General features: G+C 62.0%; 1 protein-coding gene across 1 annotated transcript in view; it reads left to right on the plus strand.

Moving 5' to 3' along the window:
* The first annotated feature begins 853 nt into the window (after positions 1–853).
* The window catches only part of GRID2IP (Grid2 interacting protein), a 35,590-nt gene continuing 13,022 nt past the window's right edge, over positions 854–23,421 (plus strand). The window contains exons 1-10 of the mRNA XM_077786958.1: positions 854–1,486; positions 4,323–4,477; positions 13,298–13,549; positions 15,032–15,117; positions 15,506–15,575; positions 16,689–16,783; positions 18,424–18,607; positions 20,087–20,241; positions 21,755–21,853; positions 22,861–22,955. Coding sequence (XP_077643084.1) covers positions 941–1,486; positions 4,323–4,477; positions 13,298–13,549; positions 15,032–15,117; positions 15,506–15,575; positions 16,689–16,783; positions 18,424–18,607; positions 20,087–20,241; positions 21,755–21,853; positions 22,861–22,955 — 1,737 coding nt within the window. The 5' untranslated portion in view covers positions 854–940. The remainder of the gene's footprint in view (positions 1,487–4,322; positions 4,478–13,297; positions 13,550–15,031; positions 15,118–15,505; positions 15,576–16,688; positions 16,784–18,423; positions 18,608–20,086; positions 20,242–21,754; positions 21,854–22,860; positions 22,956–23,421) is intronic.

Raw genomic sequence — 23,421 nt, forward strand, 5'->3', positions numbered from 1 at the left:
GATGGAATAAACAGGGGGTAAAAAGCATCTCCACAGAGAGCTGAGATCAAACACAGGAAAACCACGTGTGAATGATTTTGGTGAGTGCCAGAGGACAGTGCAGGCACTTACACATCACAGAGCCACAGGACAGCAGCGTTGGAGGGGAAGGGACCACAGCGAGGTCATCTGGGCAGCACAGCTTGGAGAGGGCATCCGAGTGCACTGTGCCCGCCAGCTGGCCGGGTTCACCTCGGGCAAAGAGAGCTCCTGCAGATGTTCAGGGCTGATGTGCCCCAAGTCTCCTTGAGCATCCGTGGAGCCAGTCCAAACCCTTCGCTGAAAAGCATCATCCTGCCATTTTGGGCTGCTGCCATCAGGGCAGCTCATACCCGGGACTGAGAGGGCACAAAGAAATGATCCTGGCAGAGCTGAGAGGATCTGGCAAGTTCTAATGAATTTGCAGCAGTTTTGTAGTTGCAAACAGCTAAAATATTGAGTGTTGAGAAGTGCTGGTTAAAATTAAGCCGGTTTAAGTCCTTGGATCATCTGTTCATTAATGTAACATGTCAGAGAAGTGAACTAATAACTTTGATAGACAAATAAATACAAGAAGAAGCCTAAGTGAGGCTCCTGGGGAGAGGGGGTAGGTGGGTGCCCCGGGTGAGACCAGGGCTGTGCCAGGTCACACATGAGTGTGCCACATATAGCCTCAGCCTTCCCAGCCAACGTGGCCTCCTCAGTGGCACCACCAGCAGCCAAAGATAGAGTAAAAGCTGTTATTTGAAGGAAATTCAGAGGAAATACAGGCTCTTGGGCCACTTCTTCCCACGGTGAGGGTTACAGCACACACTGCAACCCCTGCCCTGATGGGCTCCACGCGGCATCTACGGGAACGACCCCGAAGGATGGAAAACCATCCCAACTCCTTTCTTTCCCTCTTTCTTTTCCAGTCGCAGCCATGCCGGCGACCAACCAGGGCTGGCCCGAGTCCTTCGGCTTCCGGATAAGCGGCTCCGGGCCGTGCTACGTGCTGTGGGTGCAGGAGGGCAGCAGCGCGGCGCTGGCGGGGCTGCGCCCGGGGGACGAGGTGCTGGAGATCGAGGGCCAGCCCGTGTCCTCCCTGGGCCGCGAGGCGCTGCTGGGGCTGGCCCGGAGCTGCGGCAACGTCCCCCCGAGCATCGGCGTGGTGTCCCGGCTGCAGCACGCCAGCATCCCCCCCGGGCCGCGGGGATGCTTCGGCTTCCAGCTGGCCGCCGAGAGCCCCCCGCGGGTGGCCAGCGTCAGCCCCGGGTCGCCGGCCGCGGCCTGCGGGCTGGAGCCGGGGGATTTCGTGCTGGAGGTGGACGGGAGGCCGGTGCGGCTGCCCGAGGCGGCGGCCGCGCTGCTGCGGGCGGGCCGCGGGCGCTGCCTGCGCCTGGCGCTGCTGCGGCCGCCGCGCGGGGAGCCCGGGCCCGGCCCCGCACGCCGCCCCGGGAGGCTCCGGGCGCAGGAGTTCGGCAGGAAGGTGAGACCGGGATGAGGGGGACGGGGACGGGGCGCTGGGCACCCCCTGAGCCGGGCGGGTTGGGGGTTCCCACCTCCCGGCTGGGGCGCAGATCTGCGGCACGAACAGCCGAGAGAAGGGGCTGCTCTTCACCCGGGAGAACGGATGGGTGCTGCAAAGGGTTAACCCTAACCCTCGGAGAGTCCCCCAAATTCTCGTTCCCTTGCACTACAAGAGCGTGGGGAGACCCACAGGGCAGATCCTGCTCTGCTGCTGAGCCTGGATGTCCCTTCAAAGTCTGAGCCTGTCACCCCGCAGGCATTTTAGTTCTTATTTTGTTGCAAAGGGGAAAACATCAATGTGATTACATCTTCATTGTGCTCCGGAAAGCTTCCTAGTGGGTATTTTACCAAACACCTCGCCTCCTTCTGCTAATTATAAATTTGATCACAGTTGTTTTTTTCAATCTTTCTAATTTCCATTTCAAAGTAACAAATAACCAGGCTGGTAGGGCTTTTTTTTTTTTTTTTTTTGGATCCCGAGTTAATAAAGGAACAAGACATCCATAAAGGGATTTCTGGGTATCAGGCGAATCCCCTCAGTCAGCTTCTCCATTAAAGATTCACGAATGCCCACTGAGGTTTGGATTCATGGGCGTGGGAAACAGAGACCTGCCGATTACAGCAGATTAATGAGAAGGGGCGCTTGTTCCCTCTCGGCAGTCACATTAAACCCAGTAAAAGATTCCTGGATGATCACAGGAGAGCAAGTTTGTCACGGTGCTGTGACACCGAATCCACCCGGGACAGCCCCGCCCCGCGTGGGCAGCGGCAGGAGCGCCTCTGCAGAGGGAATTCACAGCGCAGCTCTGGGAAGTGGCTTCACTTTCCCCACGAGGTAGAAGATGCTAAAGGTGGGGATCAGGCACAGGGGGTGTTTTCCCCCTCCTTTCCCTGGGCCCCGGCTCCGCTCGCTGCTGCTGGCAGCAGCCAGGCGCTGCCGCCGGTCCCCCGCCAGGCTGCAAGGTCGGAGGCTGCTGTGGTTTGTGTTTCACACTGCACCGCCCACGGGTCACCTTTTCCCAGCCTCCTTCCTTTGGCAGAGCCCCGGCTGGAGTGGCCTGCCTGGCAGAGAGTGGTGTCCATGTCCGTGGCACTGGAGCGGGGCTGTGCCACTGCGCTGGCACCCTGGGGGCATCGCTGGGGAGCCAGGGAGGTGCTCACGGTCTCAGTTCCATGGCAGCGTCTTCTCGTGTCCCCTGTGGGCTCAGGGACGCGCTGGGGACCGCATCAGGGCTGGCAGTCCCCATCCCCAGAGGTGCCCAAGGAGGGGCTGGACATGGCGCTCAGGGCTCTGCGCTGGGTCAGAGGATGGGGATCGGGCACAGCTGGGTCTGGGAGGTCTCTTGCAGCTGATTTTGTGATTCTGGGAATCCCACCCAGCAGCCCTGCGATCCCAGCCCAGGCAGGAATTTGACAGCAGCGCTCTGGGATCCATCCCAGCAGGAGCGCCAGAGTGGAGCCAGCCCGGGGGACGCTGCTGCCGCGGCTGCCCCACGTTTGGTCACCTTGAAGTGCTGCCGCTGCCGGGAGCCCCGCAGTGCCTGAGCAGGGCCAGCGGCACCGGGGGGCTCTGCCGGGCTCCCGGGGCCGGTGCCAGCCTCCCTGGGAGCTGCCGAGTGGGAAAAAACCTGCGAGAAACGGCTCTTCCCCTTCCCCAGGCAGGGGATGCCCGCGGCTGCCTGGCAGTGCCACCACAGGGCCACACAGAGCCCCCCGTGCCCCGGGGGAGGGTGAGGGGCTCCTCTCCCCTTCCTGCAGGCAAACCCTGCAGTCAAAGCTGCTGGCAGCACAAAAACATCGCTTTTGGGCAAACCCAGCACGTACAGGGAGCTCCTGCATCCTACACAGAGCTCCCGGTGAGGAACCAGCTCCCACTGCCCAAGGACAAGGGGAACCCCCAGAGTGGGAGGAGGTGAATAAGGAGGGTCCCGTGTAGGGTGATTGACTGAATGGTAATTAACTAATGACTCTGCCTGTCCCAGCTGGAGAGGATGGGGCAGTGCTAAGGGCAGGACGGAGCTGCCCGGAGGGATCAGGGCGTGAAGCACGAAGCTTAAATAGCTCCAGAAGCCATTGCAGCCTCCTTTGCCAGGCAGACTCCAGGCTGATCCCATCCCAGCGGTGCCAGAGCCGCTCCTGCGGGGCTGTGACCCAGCAGGGTTTGGGAGTTTGGGGTCTGTGACCCAGCAGATTTTGGGAGTTTGGGGTCACACCGCTGTTCTGGTGGGCTGTGACCTAGCAGAGTTTGGGAGTTTGGGGTCACACCGCTGTTCTGGCGGGCTGTGACCCAGCAGGGTTTGGGAGTTTGGGGTCACACCGCTGTTCTGGTGGGCTGTGACCCAGAAGAGTTTGGGAGTTTGGGGTCACACCGCTGTTCTGGTGGGGTCACACCGCTGTTCTGGCGGGCTGTGACCCAGCAGAGTTTGGGACTTTGGGGTCACACTGCTGTTCTGGTGGGCTGTGACCCAGCAGGGTTTGGGAGTTTGGGGTCACACTGCTGTTCTGGCGGGCTGTGACCCAGCAGGGTTTGGGAGTTTGGGGTCACAGCACTGTTCTGGTGGGCTGTGACCCAGCAGGGTTTGGGAGTTTGGGGTCACACCACTGTTGTGGTGGGCTGTTGGAGCTGCAGGGCCACACATGGGGGCATGGCAGGGCAGGGTGACGGGCTGACCGCGGGAGGTCCCTCTGCTCCCTGCTGGTTCCCTGCTGAGCGGGCACTGGGACACGTTGTCCGTGTGGCAGTGCCCTTGCCCACGGTCCCACGCCCTCCTGCTCAGTGCCCCTCTTCGCTGCAGGTGGATGCCATCCTCGGGGGGCAGCCGGAGCTGAGGGAGAAGGTGGTGGCCGTGCTGAAGCAGTACGCGGCCGAGAGGAGGGCGGAGAGCCTGGCCCGTGCCCTGTGCACGCTGCTCACCCAGGAGTGCCACCGGCCCCTCATCGACAGCATCAGGTACCGGGGGCACCTCCACGCTGCCCTGCCTGCTGCTGCGGGGATGGGCAGGGCTGGGAGGGTCCTGCAGGGAAGGGGCTGGGAGGGTCCTGCAGGGAAGATGCCAACCAGTTTTCCAAGGGGCAGCTGAGCCAAGCTCAGTGGCATCTCAGCCCAGCAGCCCTGTGCCCTCCTGCCCAGTGTGGGAGCCTGCACTCCCTGCCCCTGCCTGCAGCAGGGGATGTGGCTCCCATTCCTGGCTGTGATCTGGGAGGGAGATGGGATTAGCTGCAGAGCCACTGGAGGTTGTCCAGGAGCTCGGCCAGAAAATAATCGCAGTTCTGCAGGGTGAGAGCTGGTGCGGGAGAGGGCTTGGCCAGCGCTGCCAGCAGCTCTGGCAGGGGGGGCTGGGGGGCTCTGTGGGCTGCCCGGGGTGCCAGGGGGTGCTCACTCACCCTGGGATGCCCTGGCCATGCTCTGCTGGGCCTCGGGGTCCCTGGCAGCGGGGCTGGGGCTGGCCCGGGGACACGTGGGGGGATTACAGGCAGGCTGAGGTGGCCATTAGGGAATCAGGTCTCCATCTGGCCCCGCTCCGGGCCCAGCTTTCCAATTGCTGCTTTAATCAGAGGAATTGCAAGATATTACAGTTTCCATAACAACCTCCCCCTGTGGGGTCTCTGCTGCGATGGGCAGCGAGGGGGGCGGCTCGGGGCCCTGCCTCGGTGTCCCCCAGCTGTGCTGGGACTGCGTGGGGTCCCCCAGAGCCCCACACACCGGGGACAGCAGGCACAGAGCCCTGCAGGGTGCAGAGGGGACAGCCAGCTGCCCCCTCAGCGGTCACCTTGCCCAGGTGCCCATGTCCAGCCTGTCCTGAGCATTCTGGAGGGAGCCAACCCACCAGCAGCTGGGGCTGGGGGCAGGGAGGGATGGCACCGAGCCAGGCCTGAGCCATCACCCCAAACTAAATCCCAAAATAAGCCCCCACCACTCACAATTCAGGAAAATTCTTTCCCCCGGCAAGATCCGTGAAAATGCCTCAAATGCCTCGGATATCCCCTTTGTCATCATCCCTGGGGAATTATCCAGGATTAGTTCCCCTCACAGAAGGGATTTGAGTAAGTGTCCAAATCTTCTTCCGGACCGAGCCCCTCTGTGGGGGGCACAGCAGGTTCCCCCCAGCATGTCCCTGTCCCTGCAATCCCTGTCTCAGTGAGGAGAGCGTGCCTGCACCCGCCGCTGCCACCCTGAGCTTGCCCCGTGCCCAGCCTGTGCTGCCAGGGGCAGCACCACCTTATGGCTCCCCAAAACAGGGCCAAACCCCCTGACTGCCCCCTGCCCCCTGGGAAAGGTTAACACCAGGCTGGGGCGAAGGGTGCCGTGGGTCCGGCAGCTAATCTGGGTTTAATGGAAATGAAATATTTAGCTCAGTAGAAAGATTTACTGTCTAATCTTAATGAAATGAAGTCAGGAAAAGAACTAAAAGAGGTGTCTTGGAGAGCAGGTTTCCCAGCTGTGGGTGCTGGGGCAGTGCCAGGCGTGCTGCCGACCCCGGCTCCCCGATGGCTTCGCTGCCAGGCAGGAGCTGTCCCTGCTCCTCTGTCACCCAGGAGCTCTGCATTCGGGGTGCTGTGAATTCCGGGGTGATTCCAGCGGGGTCAGCCTGTCTGTGACTGAGCAGGGGCTGGGGTCTGTGCCCTGAAGCAGCACACGGGGCTGGGCAGGGCTCTGGGGGTTCATGCAGGGGTGTCCCGGTCCCAGCACTGCCTCTGGGGTGGCAGCAGTGTGGGGGTGCTGCTGTGGCCCCCGTGCTCTCCTGGGCCACAGGGCAGCCACCCCGGGCACTGATTTGGGTGCAGTCGGGGCAGACCTGACCCAACGAGTGTCCTGGGGCTTGTCCTGTGGGGTCACCTCGGGGGGACCCCGGGAGCACCCATCGGGCACCCCTGGGAGGCTGTGCCCAGTTCTCCAGGGACTGTGATCACCCTCAGGGGTGACTTGGAACCCTGGGAGCACCCATCGGGCAGCCCTGGGAGGCTGTGCCCAGTTCCCCAGAGATGTTTCCTCCTGAGGTGGGGACAGTCCTGCACAGCCCCGTTACCTTGTCCTGAGGAGCCCTGGAGGGCTGGGATGAGCTCCTCTCCCCAGGGCGGCCGTGCCACAGGCCAGGGACTGGGATGGAGGCCGGGTGATGGGTCCCCGCCGCTGTTCCGTGCCCCGGGCGGGTGGCTGAGCCTGGCATGGGCACACGGTGGTGGCGGGCTGCGTGTGCCCGTGTGTCCCCTGTCACGCAGGGCCAGGCGCCGGCACGGCCCCGTCTCCCACTGACCCTCGGCTGGCCTGATTGGATCTTCCCTCTGCACCAGCTGTGTTTATTTGTGTGCTGTCGCTGCTGCCGGCTGTCCCCTGCTGTCCCCTCCCCTGCTGTCCCCTCCCTGGGCTCCCCCTGGGCGAAGTGCTGCGGCTCACAGTAACCCCGGACCCCGGCTCGGCGCACGGATCCTGCCGGGGTGCAGCCAGTCTCCTCTGTCCTCGAGCCGGCCTTTTCCACTATTGGATTTCCCACCCCCACCCCTTTCTTTTTATCTCAGACGGATTCCATCCCATTTGCCCAGAACTAAGCTCCTGCAGATTTTAATTCGCTGACATTTTTCTCATCTGCTGGGCTGTGGATAGCGGGATAACGCACGTGCCGGGCCGGGCCCTCCCCGCTCCCGTCCCCTGCCCATACGGCTGATGTGTGCGGGCCAAGCGCACAGCTGCGCTCCTGCCCGAGGATGCTGCAGCCCGGCCGCCAGCGGGGAAGATGAGCTGTCTCGGGTGAGTAACGAGGCGCCTTTGCCGGCGCCGAGGGAAGCGGCTTTAATTCAGGTTCCTTCTGGAATGTGGCAGCCCCTGGCGCTGCCGAAACGAGGTGCGCTGGAAGTTAATGAACTCTTAGCACGCGTGTTGCCCGGAGCGGCTCCGCTCGCGGGCTCCTCCAGAGGGGAAGGCTCTAATTTGGGTTATTCCATCAGCCGCGACCGCGGAGCGAGGGCTTCGTCCCCTCCGCCGCCCGCGCCGGGGCTGCCGCGCCCCGCTCGGGTTATTTTGGGCTGGCCGCGGTCTCGGGGGGTCCCGTCCCTCGGTGCTGCTCCGGTTTCGGAGCTGCTTTCAAAGCAGGGCAGAGCTGCGGCTCGGCTCCGCGGAGCCGCCGCCAGCACCCCCGGCCCATCCCGGGGCTCCGGGGGCCGGAGCCACCCCCGGAGCCCCGCGGGACACGGGGGATGCTCCTCGGCGGCGCGCAGGGCTGTGCACTGCCCGTGCCGGGCGCCGTGTCCCTGCGCAGCCTTGCTTTGCCCGGCGCTGCCGTGCCAGGGATGCACCAGCCGCGGGTTTGGGTTAAAAACATCCGTTTGGAGTGGAAGTGGGGCAGATTCAGATCCCGTCCTCCGAGCCGCAGCGCCGGGAACAACAACCGGCCCCGGTGGCCACTGTCCTGTTAGCCCGGGCTGGGCTGGGTGTGCGCGACCCCCCAGCCCCTCGCCCCGGCCGCATCCTCGGGGAAAGCTCCGGCTCTCCTTGGGCTGTGCGATGTTGTCTTGGCTCTCTGTAACTCGTGTTGCGCTTCAGGGCTGCGGGTAGGAGAGTCTGGGGCAGTTTGTTCTTCAGTGCTTTGGTTTCGCTGCGTTTGCTCCCGGGGAAAAGCCAAGGGAGCCGTGCCGGGCTGGGCTGGGCTGGGCTGGGCTGAGCCCTCTCCCCCTCTGCCAGCTCTGGTGGCTGGCACAGCTGAGGTCGCTGCCCATCGGGGGCTCCCCTGTGACGGGAGAAATTCCACCGAGGCCGTGTTAACACCATCTATTTGTCTCAGCTTGTTTTTCATGGCAATAAAACTGCTTGGCGTGTTCCTGTATTAAACTGCTCCAGCCATCTGTGACCGGCCCTGGATCAGAAATTTCATTCCAGCCATGAGGATTTATATATTGTGGGTTGTGCTGCTTCCCTGCTTCTCAACCCCCTCCACTTCTCCAGGGCTGGGGGGAGCTTCCCAGCTCTTTTGGATGTGGATGGAGCATGAGAGACCCCCTGAGTCCCTGATGCTGACGTGGACATTGTCCTCCTGTCCACAGCCCCGGCATCCCCACCTGGATCACAGGATGGTAATGGAGGAAAAGCAGCTCTTGTTTGCTTCCATTAAAAAAAAAAAATCCCTAATCTGATGGCCCAGCATATGCTCAGCTGCCCAAAAAAAGAGGGGAATTAGGGCAGCAGGGAACAAAATGTGTCAGCAGTGAGACAATTGGGAGCGAGTTCCTTTTTTATTGGTGGAGTTCAAATAGGTCATGACCAAAATGCCTCGGTGGGAAATCTCCTGATAGGAGATTAAATTCCTTTGGCAAATCAAACTCCGGCTGGGATGCAGATGGCATCAGCCTGGCCCGCCTGCACCCTGCTGGAGTCACAACTTTTATTTTGGGAAGTGGTTACTTAGGATGAGTTTTCCAGTGTCTTAAAGGAAACCGGGAAAGCAGCCTGGAGTTGCAGGAAAAGCCTTGCTGGGGGTCTCTTGGAAGTTCTCCTTGTCCCCGGAGCTGTGGGACCGCCCGTCCCTGCCAGGGCAAGGACAAAGCCACCAGGTCGTGGTGCACAGCGTGGTTTGGCCGCAGGGACCCTGGATTTGGGACAGCTGAGGGCACCCTGGGGTGCTGATGGGGACCCCAGGCCAGGCACGGGGTGCGCATCTGCTCCAGGGGGACTCTTGGCTGAATCCTTGCTGGAGCAGGGATGTGTCAGGAGGGGCTGACCCTCTCCAGAGCCGCCGGGGGTTGGGGCTGTCCCCGGGGAGCAGCAGGGTGGTCGGGAAGGGCTGTGAGGGGCTCCCGGCCCTGCCCGTGCCCAGCCGCTGCCTCCCCGCCCTCCCGGGCAGAAACCTTCACTCCTGCTGAGTGGTGACATGATGCCACCTGCACAGCACCTGCAGGCAGGTGAGCTGGGGGGTTGTGGAGCTGCAGCACGGGCAGGACGGGGATGGAATCCCAGCTCCGGGTGCTGCGGGGCTGCAGCGAGCTCTGCTCCCGCACCAGGGCCCCGGGGCTCCGCATCCCCGGGGCTCTGAGCCCTGCACGGGTACGTGGGGTTCGAGCATTTGGGGCTCACCAGCAGAATTCCTGCGCTGGGGTAAAGCCTGCAGGAGTTTTCTCTCCCGGATTTTAGCATCTGGCTGGACCAGCAGAGCTTTTCAGGATGGGCAGAGGTTTCCACAGCACAGTTTAGACATAATCCAAGTGTAGCTCAGTGTTTTAATCCACTCTGGGACGTGTTTTTCTGCACAGCTGACAAACTCAAGGTCGGGTCTTTGCCGGTTGTTCTGGGGCTGAACCGTCCATTTTTCATTTCTCCTTCCTTTGTTGCTACCTGGGATTGTGTGTGATGTTGGCAGCTCTGCGGAGCCTCACATCCTCCTCATCAAACACCAGTGGTATGCTTAAAGATGGCGTTATTTAAATTAAAGAAGGCTTTTCTCTTTTGCTCCTACTGAAAGGCACCGCTGTGCTGCCCTGGCGGTGGAGGATGCTCCATGTGGGGCTTTGGGCCCACGACTGTGCTCCTGGTGCAGCCTGGCAGCTCCAGCTCCCCGCCCAAAACCCGCACCCCTGGTGCCGTTTGCCTTTAAGGTTCCTCACCCCTTTCCGCAGCACGTAATTTAAACACAAGCACTTTCGAAGTCAACTAATTAGCAGCAGGGCGGCATCCCCGCGGAGTTGGGCGCCGAGCCGTGCCCTCCTTTCTGAGGAAGGACGAGATCGTTCCAGCTGCAAATCCCAGCGCCGGCGGTTTTGGGGAAGAGGGAGGCCCGGGGCTGCCGCGGGGCGCAGCGCGGCCGGCGGAGCTCGCCCGGGGCTGGGAGCGCGGCGCTCGGCCCCGCTGCCCGGCACGGCGGGGCTCGCCCGGGGCCCGGCCCCGCTGCCCGGCTCGGCGGGGCTCGCCCGGGGCCCGGCCCCGCTGCCCGGCACGGCGGAGCTGCCCCGGCGGCGGCGGCGCCGTGGGCGTGAGCCGAGCCCGGGGCTGGGCTGCGTGAGCGGCTGAAGCATCTTCCCCTTTGTTCCGCCGCGCCCCGCCAAATGGGAAAGGACCGGAGTTTCTCCCGGCATTTTCGGTACGTGTCCCCGCTCCGCCGGCCCGCGGGTGGGGTGCTGGCACAGCCTCGGGCCCCGCGGGCGGCGCGGCCGCCTCCGGGGCTGCGGACCCCGCTGTGTCCCCGGGACGGCCCCGCCGCGGCACCGGCCGCTCCCCGGCGGGAGCCGGGCGGAGCTGGGATGGGCTCGGGGTGGGGAGAGCCCCCGGGGCTGCTTTGTCCCCAGGGCTGGGGGATGTGAGGACGAGGGGCTGGCGGTGCGATGGAGCGAGGCTGCTGTCCCCTCGCTCCCCTGGTCAGCAAACCTGTGGCGGCTCCAGCGGCCGGGGCCGCCCCCGCTGCCCTCCCCAGGGACACGTCCTGCCCCGCGGAGCCCCGGCACCGGCATCCCGGGCGGGACTGTCCCCTGGCAGGGCACGGGCATGTGGCACAGGGGCTGCCCGGAGCGCTGGCAGGGCGTGGGGGAGGCAGCTCGGCGAGGGCGGGCTGCAGGAACGGGACTGCCTGCGCAGGGACCCTCCTGGCAGCTGTGGGTGGGAGCCTGGCACAGGCTGAGAGGTGCCAAAGGGAGCCCGAGCAGGACCAAGGGCAGGGGACGGGGACAGCGGCACTCTGCCACCATCCTGGCCAAGCTGCTTTGGGGATGGAGTGAAGGTAAAGCAGCCTGGAGCATCTGGGACCTTTCCTGGCCTGGAAAGTGCCCTGAATTCACATCCACGTCTCCAAGCAGACTGAGTTCTGAATGAGTGCACAAGCTGCTGCAGAGGAGGGCTGGTGCCCTGGGGCTCTGTGGCACCGGGCATGGGAGCTGGCACAGGGCTCAGGGATGGGGGTGCCTTTCCCATCACCCCTGCAACACGAAACAGAGCAGGGCTGACCTGGAGCACCTGAGGAGGAGGAGGAGGAGGAGGAAGCAGAGGGCACAAGGCCAGCACTGTATGACCCCACTCCTGCTTGACCCCCACAGCCAGGGTGGGCACCTCCGTACATCCCGGTGGGGATTGCTGGGAGAGGGAAGCCCCAGCTGGGTGCTGCTCCTCGGGGCCGTGCACAAAGCTGGGTTTATCCCGCGGGATGCAGGACCCTGCAGGAGCAGCCACGGAAAGGGTTTGCCTGCTGCGCTGGGATTGTGTGCAGCAGCCAGGCAGATCCTCCTGTCTGGCCCTGCTGTGTCCCAGTCCTGGGGCAGTGCCAGGGCCGGGCCTGGGGCTGAGCTCCTCAGCCCAGTGCCGAGGCAGAGGCTCCTGCAAAGTGGGACAGCTCTGCTGGAACGAGCAGGGCCGATGTGATTTGGCCAATTAAATGGGATTGTGCTCATTTTGCCTGTGAGGAACCCGGACTCCTCCCTGGTGGGTGCCCAGCCCAGGGCAGAGGCTTGGGGGACCCACATCCTCCCCCGTCCCACGGGGTGAACTATTTATTAGCAAAATGTCACTCTTTTTTAGTTGCTGCTTAATCACAAATCACCTGTGAATTGCACCGATGTGTTACTTGTTTTAAATTGTCACCAGATGCTCTGCGTGAGCAGCTGCCAGCCTCGGGTGGCTTGTGGGCTGCCTCCAACTCTTGTTTTGAGCTCTGCCTTTGCCTGGGGGAAACAGAGACGTCCTGGTCCCGGTGGATTCGGGATTTGAAGCCTCTCCTCCTCCGTCTCCAGCCAGGATTTTGTGTTCCCTTGGTGAAGCTGCCCGAGGGAGCCCTGTGGGATCCCCTGCCAGCCCCAGCTGCATCCCGCTGGTGCCACCCCTCAGAGCAGCTTCCTCTGGGTGCTCTGGCACCAGTTTGGCCCAGTCCCCGCTCTGGTGGGGCAGGTGGTGCCCGGGCTGAGCTGCCAGCCCTCGGGGCTGTGCTGAAGCACCGGCCCCGCTCTCCCACCCGCGAGGGGCCGGCGCTAGCGGGGCTGGTTCCGTCTCCACGAGCTGCAGCTGCAGGAGTTGCTATAGAAACACCCGGGGATGCCAGATCCTCCAGGAGCCCCGAAATGTGCCAGTGCAGGCCGGGGGAAGGTGAGCAGCTGCTGGGGTCTGGCTGCTGTGAGGCACAAGGAAAAGGGAAAGGAAAAGGAAAAGTGTCTCCGGGGTTAGGGAGCTCACCCAGGCCCAGGTGGGAGTGAGTGTTCCTCCCTCCCTCTCTCCTGGGATCCTGCTGTGCACTCCCCGTGCATCCCCTGAGTGTCCTGAGGCTCCTTGCAGGGCACAAAGGCCACTTGGCTGCTCCTACCAAGGGGCAGAGGGAGGTGACCCGAACCAGAGCCAGTTCTGGGGGTGTCCCCTTGCCTGCGGCATCGCCCTGCCCGGCCCTGCAGCTCCAGCATCTCCCAAGGGCTCGAGGCTCCCGCCTGGCTGTGCAGGGAGCTGGAGGGTGGAACGTGCACGGCCGGGGCCCGGGAGAGCAGAGTCTGGGCCAGGAGATGGGGGACAGCGTTTTGGGAGTCCCAGAAGAGGCGGGTCTGAGGGAAGGTTCCAACATCATTTCTCCAATGGAGCTCTGCATGGGATGGGGGAAGAGATGCAGCTGGTGTCCCTCCAGTGTCCCCAACTCCCTCGGTGTCCCCAGCACCCCCGGTGTCCCCCCGGTGTCCCCAGCACCCCCAGCTCTGCGAGGACGGGTGCCAGGCTGACAGGAGGAGCTCAGCTCTTGCCCTGCCGGGGGTGCGCGGCCCCGCAGCTCCGCTCCGCGCCGCAGCTGCCCGGGCCGCGCTCCTCACTCTGCCCCCTTGCCTTCCGCAGGATTTTCATCCCCAAGAAGCACCGGCAGCGCTTTGACGAGGTGGTGTCGCAGAGCCTGATCAGCAAGCTGTGCCGCTCCAAGAGCGAGCACGGCAGCCGCCTGCGCCGCAGCCGCAGCGAGGACCACCCCGAGCGGCTGCTGGTGTCCACCCGCGCCAGCTCCGTGCCCCGCAGCCACGAGGAGCTCGGCAAGAGCCTCTGCAAAACCACCTCGCTCCCCGGCGGCAGCGCGGCCGCGGGGGCTGCCCGCAGGTAGTGCCCGCGGGCGGCTCCGTGCGATGCCAGTCGGGAGGGGAGCCGGGGACGCGGAGGGGCGTCTGCGGTGGGGAGCTCTCCTGGCATGGGGATGGACAGAGAGCTCTGCCTCTGGAAGGGTGGGCAGCTCCGTGCCCCTCGTGGCAGCTCTGTGCCCCTTGTCCCAGCTCCGGGGCACCCTCAGCGTCCCCTCGGCTCTGCAGGGCTGGGTGGAGAGCTGGCTGGGGAGCTGGGGTGGCACAGGCAGGCTGAGCGGGGATGGCTGCTCCTCACTGGGGGGGGTGCCCAGCTGTGCCAGCAGGATTTGGGGTACCCAGCTGTGCCAGCAGGATTTAGGGTGCTCAGCTGTGCCAGCAGGATTCAGGCTGTGCCAGCAGGACTCAGGGTACCCAGCAGTGCCAGCAGGACTCGGGGCACAGGGGAGGCTGAAAGGAGGCTGGAGCCAGGCTGGGGTTGGTCTCTTTTCCCAGGTAAGGAGTGACAGGATGAGAGGAAATGGCCTCAAGCTGCACAGGGGAGGTTTAGTTTGGGTATCAGGGAAAACTCCTGCTCAGCGAGGGTTGCCAGGCGCTGGCACCGGGCAGAGGTGGCATCCCCACTGCTGGAGGTGCTGAGGAAAAGGTGAATGGGGCACTCGAGGCCAGGGTCAGTGGCCAGCACAGGGGTGGTGCTGGCTCGCCAGGTGGGTCTCACAATCTGAAAGGTCCTTTCCCACCCTAAAATCGGTGTCTGGCCCTGCCCTGCCCTGCCCAGCAGGTGCCCGGGTGCCAGGCTGTGGGAGGAGGGCAGGACAGTCCCAGGAGCTCGGGATGAACCCACTTCCCTGCCGGTGCCCAGATGGCCAGGGCTCCGTGCTGCCCGCAGAGCCTGCCCGAGCAGGGCACCAGCCCTTCCTGCCAGGCTGCTCTTCCCCGTGACTTGTCCAAAATTCACTCCCAGCCCGGCCTCCCTCCCTGCCAGCGCAGGATCCCACTAATTGAAAATTATCTCAGTCATGCTGCCTTCCCCCAGCTCCCTGCAGGAACAGCTCCCAGCTCCAATCAGCCTCCCAGCAGGGAGATTTCCTAATGCTCCTTCCAAAATTTCCCAGAGGAATTTAATTCCTCTCTCATCATCTGTGAGACCTTTGCTCCCTGAACCACATTGTCTCTCTAATTCTCTGCAATAAAGAATCACAGACTGCTTTGGGTTGGAAGAGCCCCTAAAGATCATCCAGTTCCATCTCTGTGCCATGGGAGGGTTGGAACCAGATGATTTTAGCTTTTAGATATATATTTATTCTTTAGATCTACACATTTATCCTCTATTCCACTTTGAAACCACATTTGAAAGACACTTTGGTGTCGAAGGGGACATTGGGAGCATTGGGGATTTGAGCACTCAGGAGAACCTGGGCTAACAGGGTTGTGGAGGGGCTGGGGGAGGAAACAAGGGCTGGATCTTCTACTCTGACGTCCTGTTTGCCTTTCTCACCCCCAGAACCGTGCGAGTTTATAAAGGCAACAGGAGCTTTGGCTTCACGCTCCGTGGCCATGCCCCGGTGTGGATCGAGTCTGTGCTGCCGGGTAAGGACACGAGATTCGGGGCATCGCTGACAGATCTCTGCTCTGAACCTGGAATGTTAAGTGCTGTTTGCCAGAACAGAGCAAAAGGGACTTTCCCAAGGCTCAGTGGGGGAGCTTTTCCAGTGGAATAATGAATAATGAACATCTTTGGTGCAGTTTGGTTTGGCTTTATCCACTCCTCGTTGTGAGAAGTGGGAAACGCGTTCAGCGACCGTCCCAAAATGACACCAGTGCTCCCAGTGCAGGCTGGTGCTGCACCCGGCTGGTGAACGGCCCCGGCCCACCCAGACGAGCCGGGTGCAGGGGGTGCCCTGCCCGGGGGGGGCCCTGGACCCCCGTCCCAGCCAGAGGTGCTGCAGCTGGGGCCCCTTTGTCCGTGTGCCTTTAGGGAGCCCGGCGGAGAAGGCTGCCCTCAAAGCTGGAGACAGGATCCTGTTCCTCAACGGGCTGGACATGAGGTAGGAGCTGTGCAGGGCACCAGGGCCGGGGGCAGGGGCTGGGCACTCGCTGTGGTCACTCCTGGGCAGGGGGAACGGGAGCTGCTGGCCCCGGTCCCCCTGTGGGGACAGCTGGGGACAGCTCCTTCAGTGCTGCTGTCCAAAAGAGGAGCATTTCCTGGCTGTAAGAGGAGCATTTTCTCCACCCCTGCTCCTCCTCTGAGTTCTCTGCACAGGACAGTTTATATGGCCTGGGTTCTGACCGCAGCCCACCCCAGTTCCAGGCACTCTGAGTTAATCTGTGTGTGTTAAACACCTGAGGCTCTGCTTTGGAGAGCAGCAGAGCCCCATCCAGCCCGGGAACCACTCCCACAATGGCAACATAAGCTTAAATCCACCTGGGAATCCCATTTGTACACAGAAGTTAATTCTGTGTATTGTTTGTGCACCCAAAGCAATGGGACCAGAGGGATTTGTGCCCTCACCAGTGCTGTGTCCTTGTGTGTGTCCCTGCATAAAAACCAAGAGCAAAGGGTTAGAGGAGGCTACAGGACAAGAGAGAGTGATGAATATTTAAAGGTTAAACTGATGCTGCTTCGGTCAGGGATCAGGTTCTCACGTTTCAGCTGATCCAGCGAACTCTTGGCTGATGCAGCACTGCCAGAAAAAAGAGACCGGGCACAGGGTTGTCCTCTGAGCCCTGCTTTTGGCAGGCATTGTCCCAGCCTGGCCCATGCCCTTCTCCAAGGGCATCCCAAGATTTTTTCACCTACAAAATTACACCTTATATTCACCTTGCATTTTCTTCTCGTGCAGAATTAGGACAGGCGAGGACAGACCTGCAGCGCTGTGTTATTTAAAGGAAAAAGAGTTTTCTGGGTCTGGGTGTAGCTTAAGTCTGCCTTCCTGTGCCATGGCCCTCCTCAGGGTGGCCACAGGCATTCCCGTGGCAATTCCTTGGTGCCCACTCATGGGGCAGGACCCAGGCTCTCCCTCGGGAGGCTGGCGAGAATCCAGGGAATCACAGCGGGGCCCAAACCCCTCTGGCTCTGAGCAGCACGGGGAGGCTTCTCCAAGATGAAAATTGCTGCCCTGGGGCCGGGCAGCTCTGACCGGGCTCTGCTGTGCCCGCAGGAACTGCTCCCACGACAAGGTGGTGTCGATGCTGCAGGGCAGCGGGGCCATGCCCACCTTGGTGGTGGAAGAGGGCATCGTCAGCTTCTCCAACGGTAAGAGAGCAGGGAGGAGGGTGTGGAGAGAGGAAAGGCCAGGCCAGCTCCCGAATTCCCGGCACAGGAGGGAATTGCCGGCGCCTCCATGGGCTGAGCAGGTTTAACGCGCTGCCTGGGGGGATGGATGGATGCCGATGGATGCCGATGGATGCCGATGGATGCTCGAGGCCCTGCGCTGTGTGGGACCAGGCTGGACCTCAGGCTTGGCTGCTCTCAGGAGGGCTCACCCTGCTGTGTGGCTGTCCTTGGTGTCCCTCGCAGCATCCTTCCCGTGTGCCGTGTCCTTGTCTGCAGTAATCCAACACCGTGCCTGCTGCTGGCAGGCAGAGCCCGCGGCTCGGGCTGGGCTCTGCAGGACTGGCACTGCTGCAGGGCTGGCACTGCTGCAGGGAGCAGCGCTGATCTGCAGGGAGCAGTGATGATGTGCAGGGAGCAGTGCTGATGTGCAGGGTTTCTCTCTACTGCAGGGAGCAGTGCTGATGTGCAGGGGCAGTGCTGATGTGCAGGGAGCAGTGCTGATGTGCAGGGTTGCTCCCTGCTGCAGGGGCAGTGGTGATGTGCAGGAGCAGTGCTGATGTGCAGGGAGCAGTGGTGATGTGCAGGAGCAGTGCTGATGTGCAGGGTTTCTCTCTACTGCAGGGAGCAGTGCTGATGTGCAGGGGCAGTGCTGATGTGCAGGGGCAGTGCTGATGTGCAGGGAGCAGTGCTGATGTGCAGGAGCAGTGCTGATGTGCAGGGGCAATGCTGATGTGCAGGAGCAGTGCTGATGTGCAGGGGCAATGCTGATGTGCAGGGGCAGTGCTGATGTGCAGGGAGCAGTGCTGATGTGCAGGAGCAGTGCTGATGTGCAGGGGCAATGCTGATGTGCAGGAGCAGTGCTGATGTGCAGGGGCAATGCTGATGTGCAGGGGCAGTGCTGATGTGCAGGGAGCAGTGCTGATGTGCAGGAGCAGTGCTGATGTGCAGGGGCAGTGCTGATGTGCAGGGAGCAGTGCTGATGTGCAGGGTTTCTCTCTACTGCAGGGAGCAGTGCTGATGTGCAGGGGCAGTGCTGATGTGCAGGGAGCAGTGCTGATGTGCAAGAGCAGTGGTGATGTGCAGGGGCAGTGCTGATCTGCAGGGAGCAGTGCTGATGTGCAGGAGCAGTGCTGATGTGCAGGGTTGCTCCCTGCTGCAGGGAGCGGTGGCTGACAGAGCTCGGGGTGTCTGGGCACTGGGGGGTGCCCGTGCAGGGCAGGATGCCCCGGGCACAGCGCGGTCCCCAAGGCCTGTGGGGGCTGCAGGGTCCCGGTGCTGTTGGGGTGCTGCTCCCTGATGCCCAGAGCCAGGCCTGGCTCTTCCCCCTGGAGCAGCTCTGGGCTCCCCTCAGCCCTCGTTAGGAGCCCTGGGACGCCCCAGCTCGTTTGCAGGTGCACTCAGTCCAGCCCCAGAGCCGCAGCAGCCTGGTTTGGGTTGTAAGGGACATTAAAGATGATCTTATTTCACCCCCCTGCCTTGGGCTGGGGCACCTCCCACCAGACCAGCTCGTTCCCCACCCCATCCAACCCGACCTACCGCAAAGCACGCAGCCGGCGGCGCCCAGACCGCTCCGGTGCCCCCAAAGGAAGCCAAGGAAAGATGGAATATTTATTTTGCAGACTCTGACTCTGCTGAGTCCCCGAGCAGCTCCTCGGCCCTCACCTCCCTGCAGTGGGTTGCAGAGATTCTCCCCTCTAGCGTCAGGATCCAAGGAAGGACGTTCCCGCAGCAGCTGGAGCACCTGCTGACCCCGCCCGAGCGTTTCGCCGTCTGCAAGGCGCTGGAGGGCTTCTTCCAACACCGGTAACTCCGTGCCAGCAGGGGCATCCCCTCCGGGGGCTGGCCCGGGGCAGTGCCCGTGCCAGGGTGGCTGGCAGGCAGGGCACACCGGGGCTGGGGGCTGGCACAGAGCTCTGCCGCCCCTGTGCTCTCCGGGTTCCCCAGCCGGGTGTTCCCTGTGCAGGAGCCCACCTCAGTCCGGGTGTCCTGCCTGGGACAGAGCAGACCCTTCGTGTTTGGTTCCTTTAGGTTAGGCTGGTCACCTCTCATCCCTCACGCCCCAGTGCAGGCTGTCTTGCAGCCTGGCTGTCCCTGGCAGCTGCAGATCCTATTGCAGCTCTCTCAGCAAATCTCTCCGTGTCCCATCCCTGTCTCCTCACCCATCCCAAAATCCCGGCTGCGGCGTTCCTTGGTGGCTGCACGGGGATGGCTGTGGCTGGCAGAGCCCTCGTCCCCCCTGTCCTGTGCAGGGATCCAGCCACATCCCCTGGCACACTCAGATCTCAGCAGTGGCCTCGTTTCCTGCCCTTGCTTGGTCTTCCAGCAGTGTTTTAGCAGAGGCTGTCACAGAATCGTGGAATGATTTGGGTTAGAAAGGACCTTAAAGAATATCTTGTTCCACCCCTTGTCGTGGGCAGAGTCACCTTCCATCATCCCTGGTCACTCCAAGCCCTGTCCAGCCTGGCCTTGGGCACTGCCAGGGATCCAGGGGCAGCCCCAGCTGCTCTGGGCACCTGTGCCAGGGCAGAATTTCATCCTGCTGCAGGCTGTTCTATCCTCGTGGCGTGGGGTGCTCAGCTATCCCCAGCAGCTTTTTCCCTGCTCTACACACCAACATCAGATGGAGCTTTGGGCCCCAGGAGCTGCCAGCCCAGCCACCCTCCCCACTGCACCTCTCCCACAGCCTGTTCACCTGCAGCTGGCTAAAATCCAAACCTTTCCAGGGCTTCTCTCTGCTTTCTGTGCTCCCCCATCCCTCTTACTCATAAAATCATGGAATTCATTAGGCTGGAAAGGCTCTCTGAGACCGAGTCCAGCCATTCCCCAGCGCTGCTGAGGCCACCCCCGACCATGTCCCCAGGTGCCACATCCTTGTGCTTTTGAATCGCTGCACTGAAGGAAGCAGGGCCTGGCAAAGATAAGGCTTGGAAGGAGGAGGGGCTGTGCCAGAGGGACTCGCTCACTGCCCAGCCCTCTCCTGTTTTCCAGGCACATTGACACTGTCAATGTTTTTTTGGGAACACTGACACCCTCACTGCCCAGCCCTCTCCTGTTTTCCAGGCACATTGACACTGTCAATGGCTTTTTTCAGGAACATTTACACCCTCACTGCCCAGCCCTCTCCTCCTGTTTTTCAGGAACATTTACACCCTCTCTGCCCAGCCCTCTCCTGTTTTCCAGGCACATTGACACTGTCAATGTTTTTTTGGGAACACTGACACCCTCACTGCCCAGCCCTCTCCTGTTTTCCAGGCACATTGACACTGTCAATGTTTTTTCCAGGAACATTGACACCCTCATTGTGGATGTGTACCCGGTGCTGGACACACCAGCCAAGCAAGTCCTCTGGCAGTTTATCTACCAGCTGCTGAGCTACGAGGAGCAGGAGCACTGCCAGCAAAAGCTTGACAGGTTTCTGGGGTGCAAGGCCCTGGCAGGTGAGAGGAGGTGCCCAGGAGGGACACGCCGTGTCCTGGCGGGTGCTGGGAGCTCGGTCCCCTGTGCTGGTGTAGTCTGGAGTGAAACCTCCTTGGGAGGAGAGGTGCCACCTCGCAGGGTGACTGGGAGCCAGGGCTTGGGGAGCTGCTCAGCTGCTTAGAGGTGAGGAGGTCCAGGAAGGGAGCAGCTGGTGCAAGGGCAGCATTCAGAGCAGAGAGGTAAAATAAGGGTGTCACGGCGTCCCTGGGATGTCACAAAAACATCCACGGTTGGGAGAGGTGGTGCTGCTCTCCCAAAAACACAAAGGAAGTTGGTGGTGCTTATCCCTGGTCCCGTGTCCCCTCACCATCACCCTCACCTGGTTCTGTGGCAGCACAAAGCCAGTGGTGGACTGGGAAGAGCAGGTTTGACGTGAAATGTCCTAATCTGTGCATTCGCACTCTTAATTGCTTCCAATTTTCCCGTTCTCAGCTGCTCACCCAGATGTGTTAATTTTAGACCCAGCACAGGTAAAAGAGGTGTTGTTTGAAGAGAGGCTTTGGAGGAAACAGTGATTTTAGCAGAAAACAGAACCAGCTCCACGTGCTGGTGCAGATCCTTCCTGCTGTGCATGGGCTGCTGTGCTCCAGGCACGCTGGGTCTGCACCAGCCACCTCTGCTTTGTGTGTGCAGAGTCACAGCTGGCCACGGGCTGTGGATAGCAGGAATTCGTGCCCTGGAATTAGTGTACAGCCTCAGAAGCTCACAGCTGCATTCCAGGAATGCAGGGCAGGAATCCCCAGCCAGGGAGGAGGGAAGCCCAGGAGCACATCTGCCTGTCCCAGCTGCTGCTCCCAGCTCCAGGCTGGTCCCTGGCTCCTCTCCGTGTCTCAGGGACAGTCTCTGAGCATGAGCAGATTTGGTGGCTGTGGCCCATTCTGTGTCTGTGCCTGGCAGCACCACAGCCAGAGATCTCTGGGTTTGGGCTGGTCCTTCCCCCGGGCCTCCAAACTCCTCTGATCTCCCACGTCCCAGTCTGGTCTGCTGGCTACCTCAGGGATGTATGCTGGGTTCCCTCCATCCTGCTGTGAGCAGGATGCTCACAGGATGCTCACAGCATACTCACAGATGCTCTGAGCTGCCACACCGAGCTGCACATGGATGATGCATGGGCCATGTGCTCCTTCCCAGGGCTGGCCCCACTTCCTTCTTTTCCCTGGGGGGCAGGAAGGCTTTACTGGGACCAGCCCAGCTCAGGCTGGACTTTCACGTGAGCCACAAGCTGGTGGATGCCAATCCAGCTGGAAAAACGGACTGGATACCCTGTCCCTGTGCATCCATCCCTGCCCTGTGCTGGCACGAGCACCTGGAACCTGCTCAGCTGCCGGGGTGGAGCGAGAGCGTCCTGGGCATGCAGCTGCTCTGAGTGCCATGGGCAGGGGGCTCTGGGGGCTCTGGGGGCTCTGGGGGTACCTGTGCAGGGTGGGGGCAGTGGGGTCCGGCCGTGCCTCACAGAGGTGTTTCCCCCTGCAGCCGAGGCGGAGGCTGAGGACCGGTACCGCAGCTCCGTCCGAGGGGCCTCCCTGTGCCGGGGCAGCCTGCGGACCCCCCGCCCTGAGGAGGGGGCAGCAGGTGGGTGACGGGGGTGGCACCTGGCGGCTCTGCCTGCCCTCTCCTGCTCTGCCCCGAGCCAAATTCCTGACCTGCTCCTAAGTGTGAACCATGGGAAACGATGGAGGCAAAGGTGGAGGTCAGCACTGAGGCATCAGCTGGAAATCCAAGTTTTCATGTGAATTTTTCACAGAATTATAGAATGACAGAATCATTTAGGTTGGAAAAGCCCTCCAAGATCATCAAGTCCAACCTGTGACCTTGTCACCCAGCCCAGAGCACTGGGTGCCACATCCAGGGGTGCCAGGGACACCTCCAGGGAAAGCGATTCCATAATGGAAGAACCAATTCAATAAGGCTGAATGTTATTTCCAAGCCCTTCCATTACTCAGATGTGAACTGCTCCTGCTGTCTGGGCCCCCCTTTTGGGGTAAGATTTATGGCTTGCCTCTGAACATTCTCAGTGTCCATGAGATTACAGGAAAACCACATTTGTGAAATCCATGGGAGGAAGGAGATGGTGGTTCAGGGTCCCTTGGAGAGTGCTGACAAACCCCGTTCGTGGCACCAGGGGACACAGAGCTGCCTGTTCCCGTGGCTGCTGGCCCTTGACCTGTGCTCCTGCCCACGACCTCCCTAAGGACCTCCTGGGCTTGTGGTGCCCTCAGCTGAGACATTTCCCCAGGGAAGATCCTCTGACCTGGCTCCGAGGAGCTTTTCTGGAGGGGATTAGAGCACGGAGAGCAGCCGACAGCTGTGTGTGCTGGAGGGGAGCCGTGCCTGGGCAGATGTTGGCCAGCTGTGGGGAGCAGCCTGTCCTCAGCTGCCCCGAGGGAAGAGCGGAGCAGCTTGGAGCTGTCTGCTGACCTTAAACCCGGCCTGCACTGCCCCCCTGGGACCCCCAGAGCCGGGAGCTGGGGCAGGGAGGTCGCTCTGGGTCCCAGCAGGAGCCGGGGGCCCTCTGTGGGTCAGGGCTGGGGGGAGCTGGGGGCACAGAGCAGTGAGTGGTTTGTCTCTCCCTCCCGCAGGCAGTGACACCGTGGAGGTCCCCGTTCGCCTGATCCCTGGAGAGAGACAGGCTGGTGATGGCACGTCCCTCCCGGAGACACCCAACCCCAAAATGGTGTGAGGGGGCAGGGGACACCCCTGGCAGGGCTTTGCCCACGCGTGTGGGGTGGTGTGTCCACAGGAAGGCAGTTTGGGTCCTTGGCTGTGAGCACGGGGCAGCAGGGAAAAGGGAAGGATGTGTCTGTGGGTGAATACCTGCAGGGGGCTGGCGGTGTCCCAGCCCCTCTTGGGGGTCACCTCCCTGGGCAATTGGTCACCTTTAATGAGGCTGTGTCTGCCAGTGTCTTCCTGCAGCCTCATCAGTGGGAGGCTCTTGGGGGGCTCAGACAGGGCGGAGCAGCCTGGGCTGGGGTGAAGTCCCCCTTTAAAGAGCAAGACATGGGTACTGGTGGGCCAGAGAGCCCCAGAAAGTTTGGGTTGGAAGGGCCTTAAAGCCCATCCAGTGCCACCCCTGCCGTGGAGGGGCACCTTTCACTGTCCCAGGTGCTCCAAACCCCGTCCAGCCTGGCCTGGGACACTCC

Source organism: Lonchura striata, chromosome 16 (assembly GCF_046129695.1).
Source record: "Lonchura striata isolate bLonStr1 chromosome 16, bLonStr1.mat, whole genome shotgun sequence".
Taxonomy (NCBI): domain Eukaryota; kingdom Metazoa; phylum Chordata; class Aves; order Passeriformes; family Estrildidae; genus Lonchura; species Lonchura striata.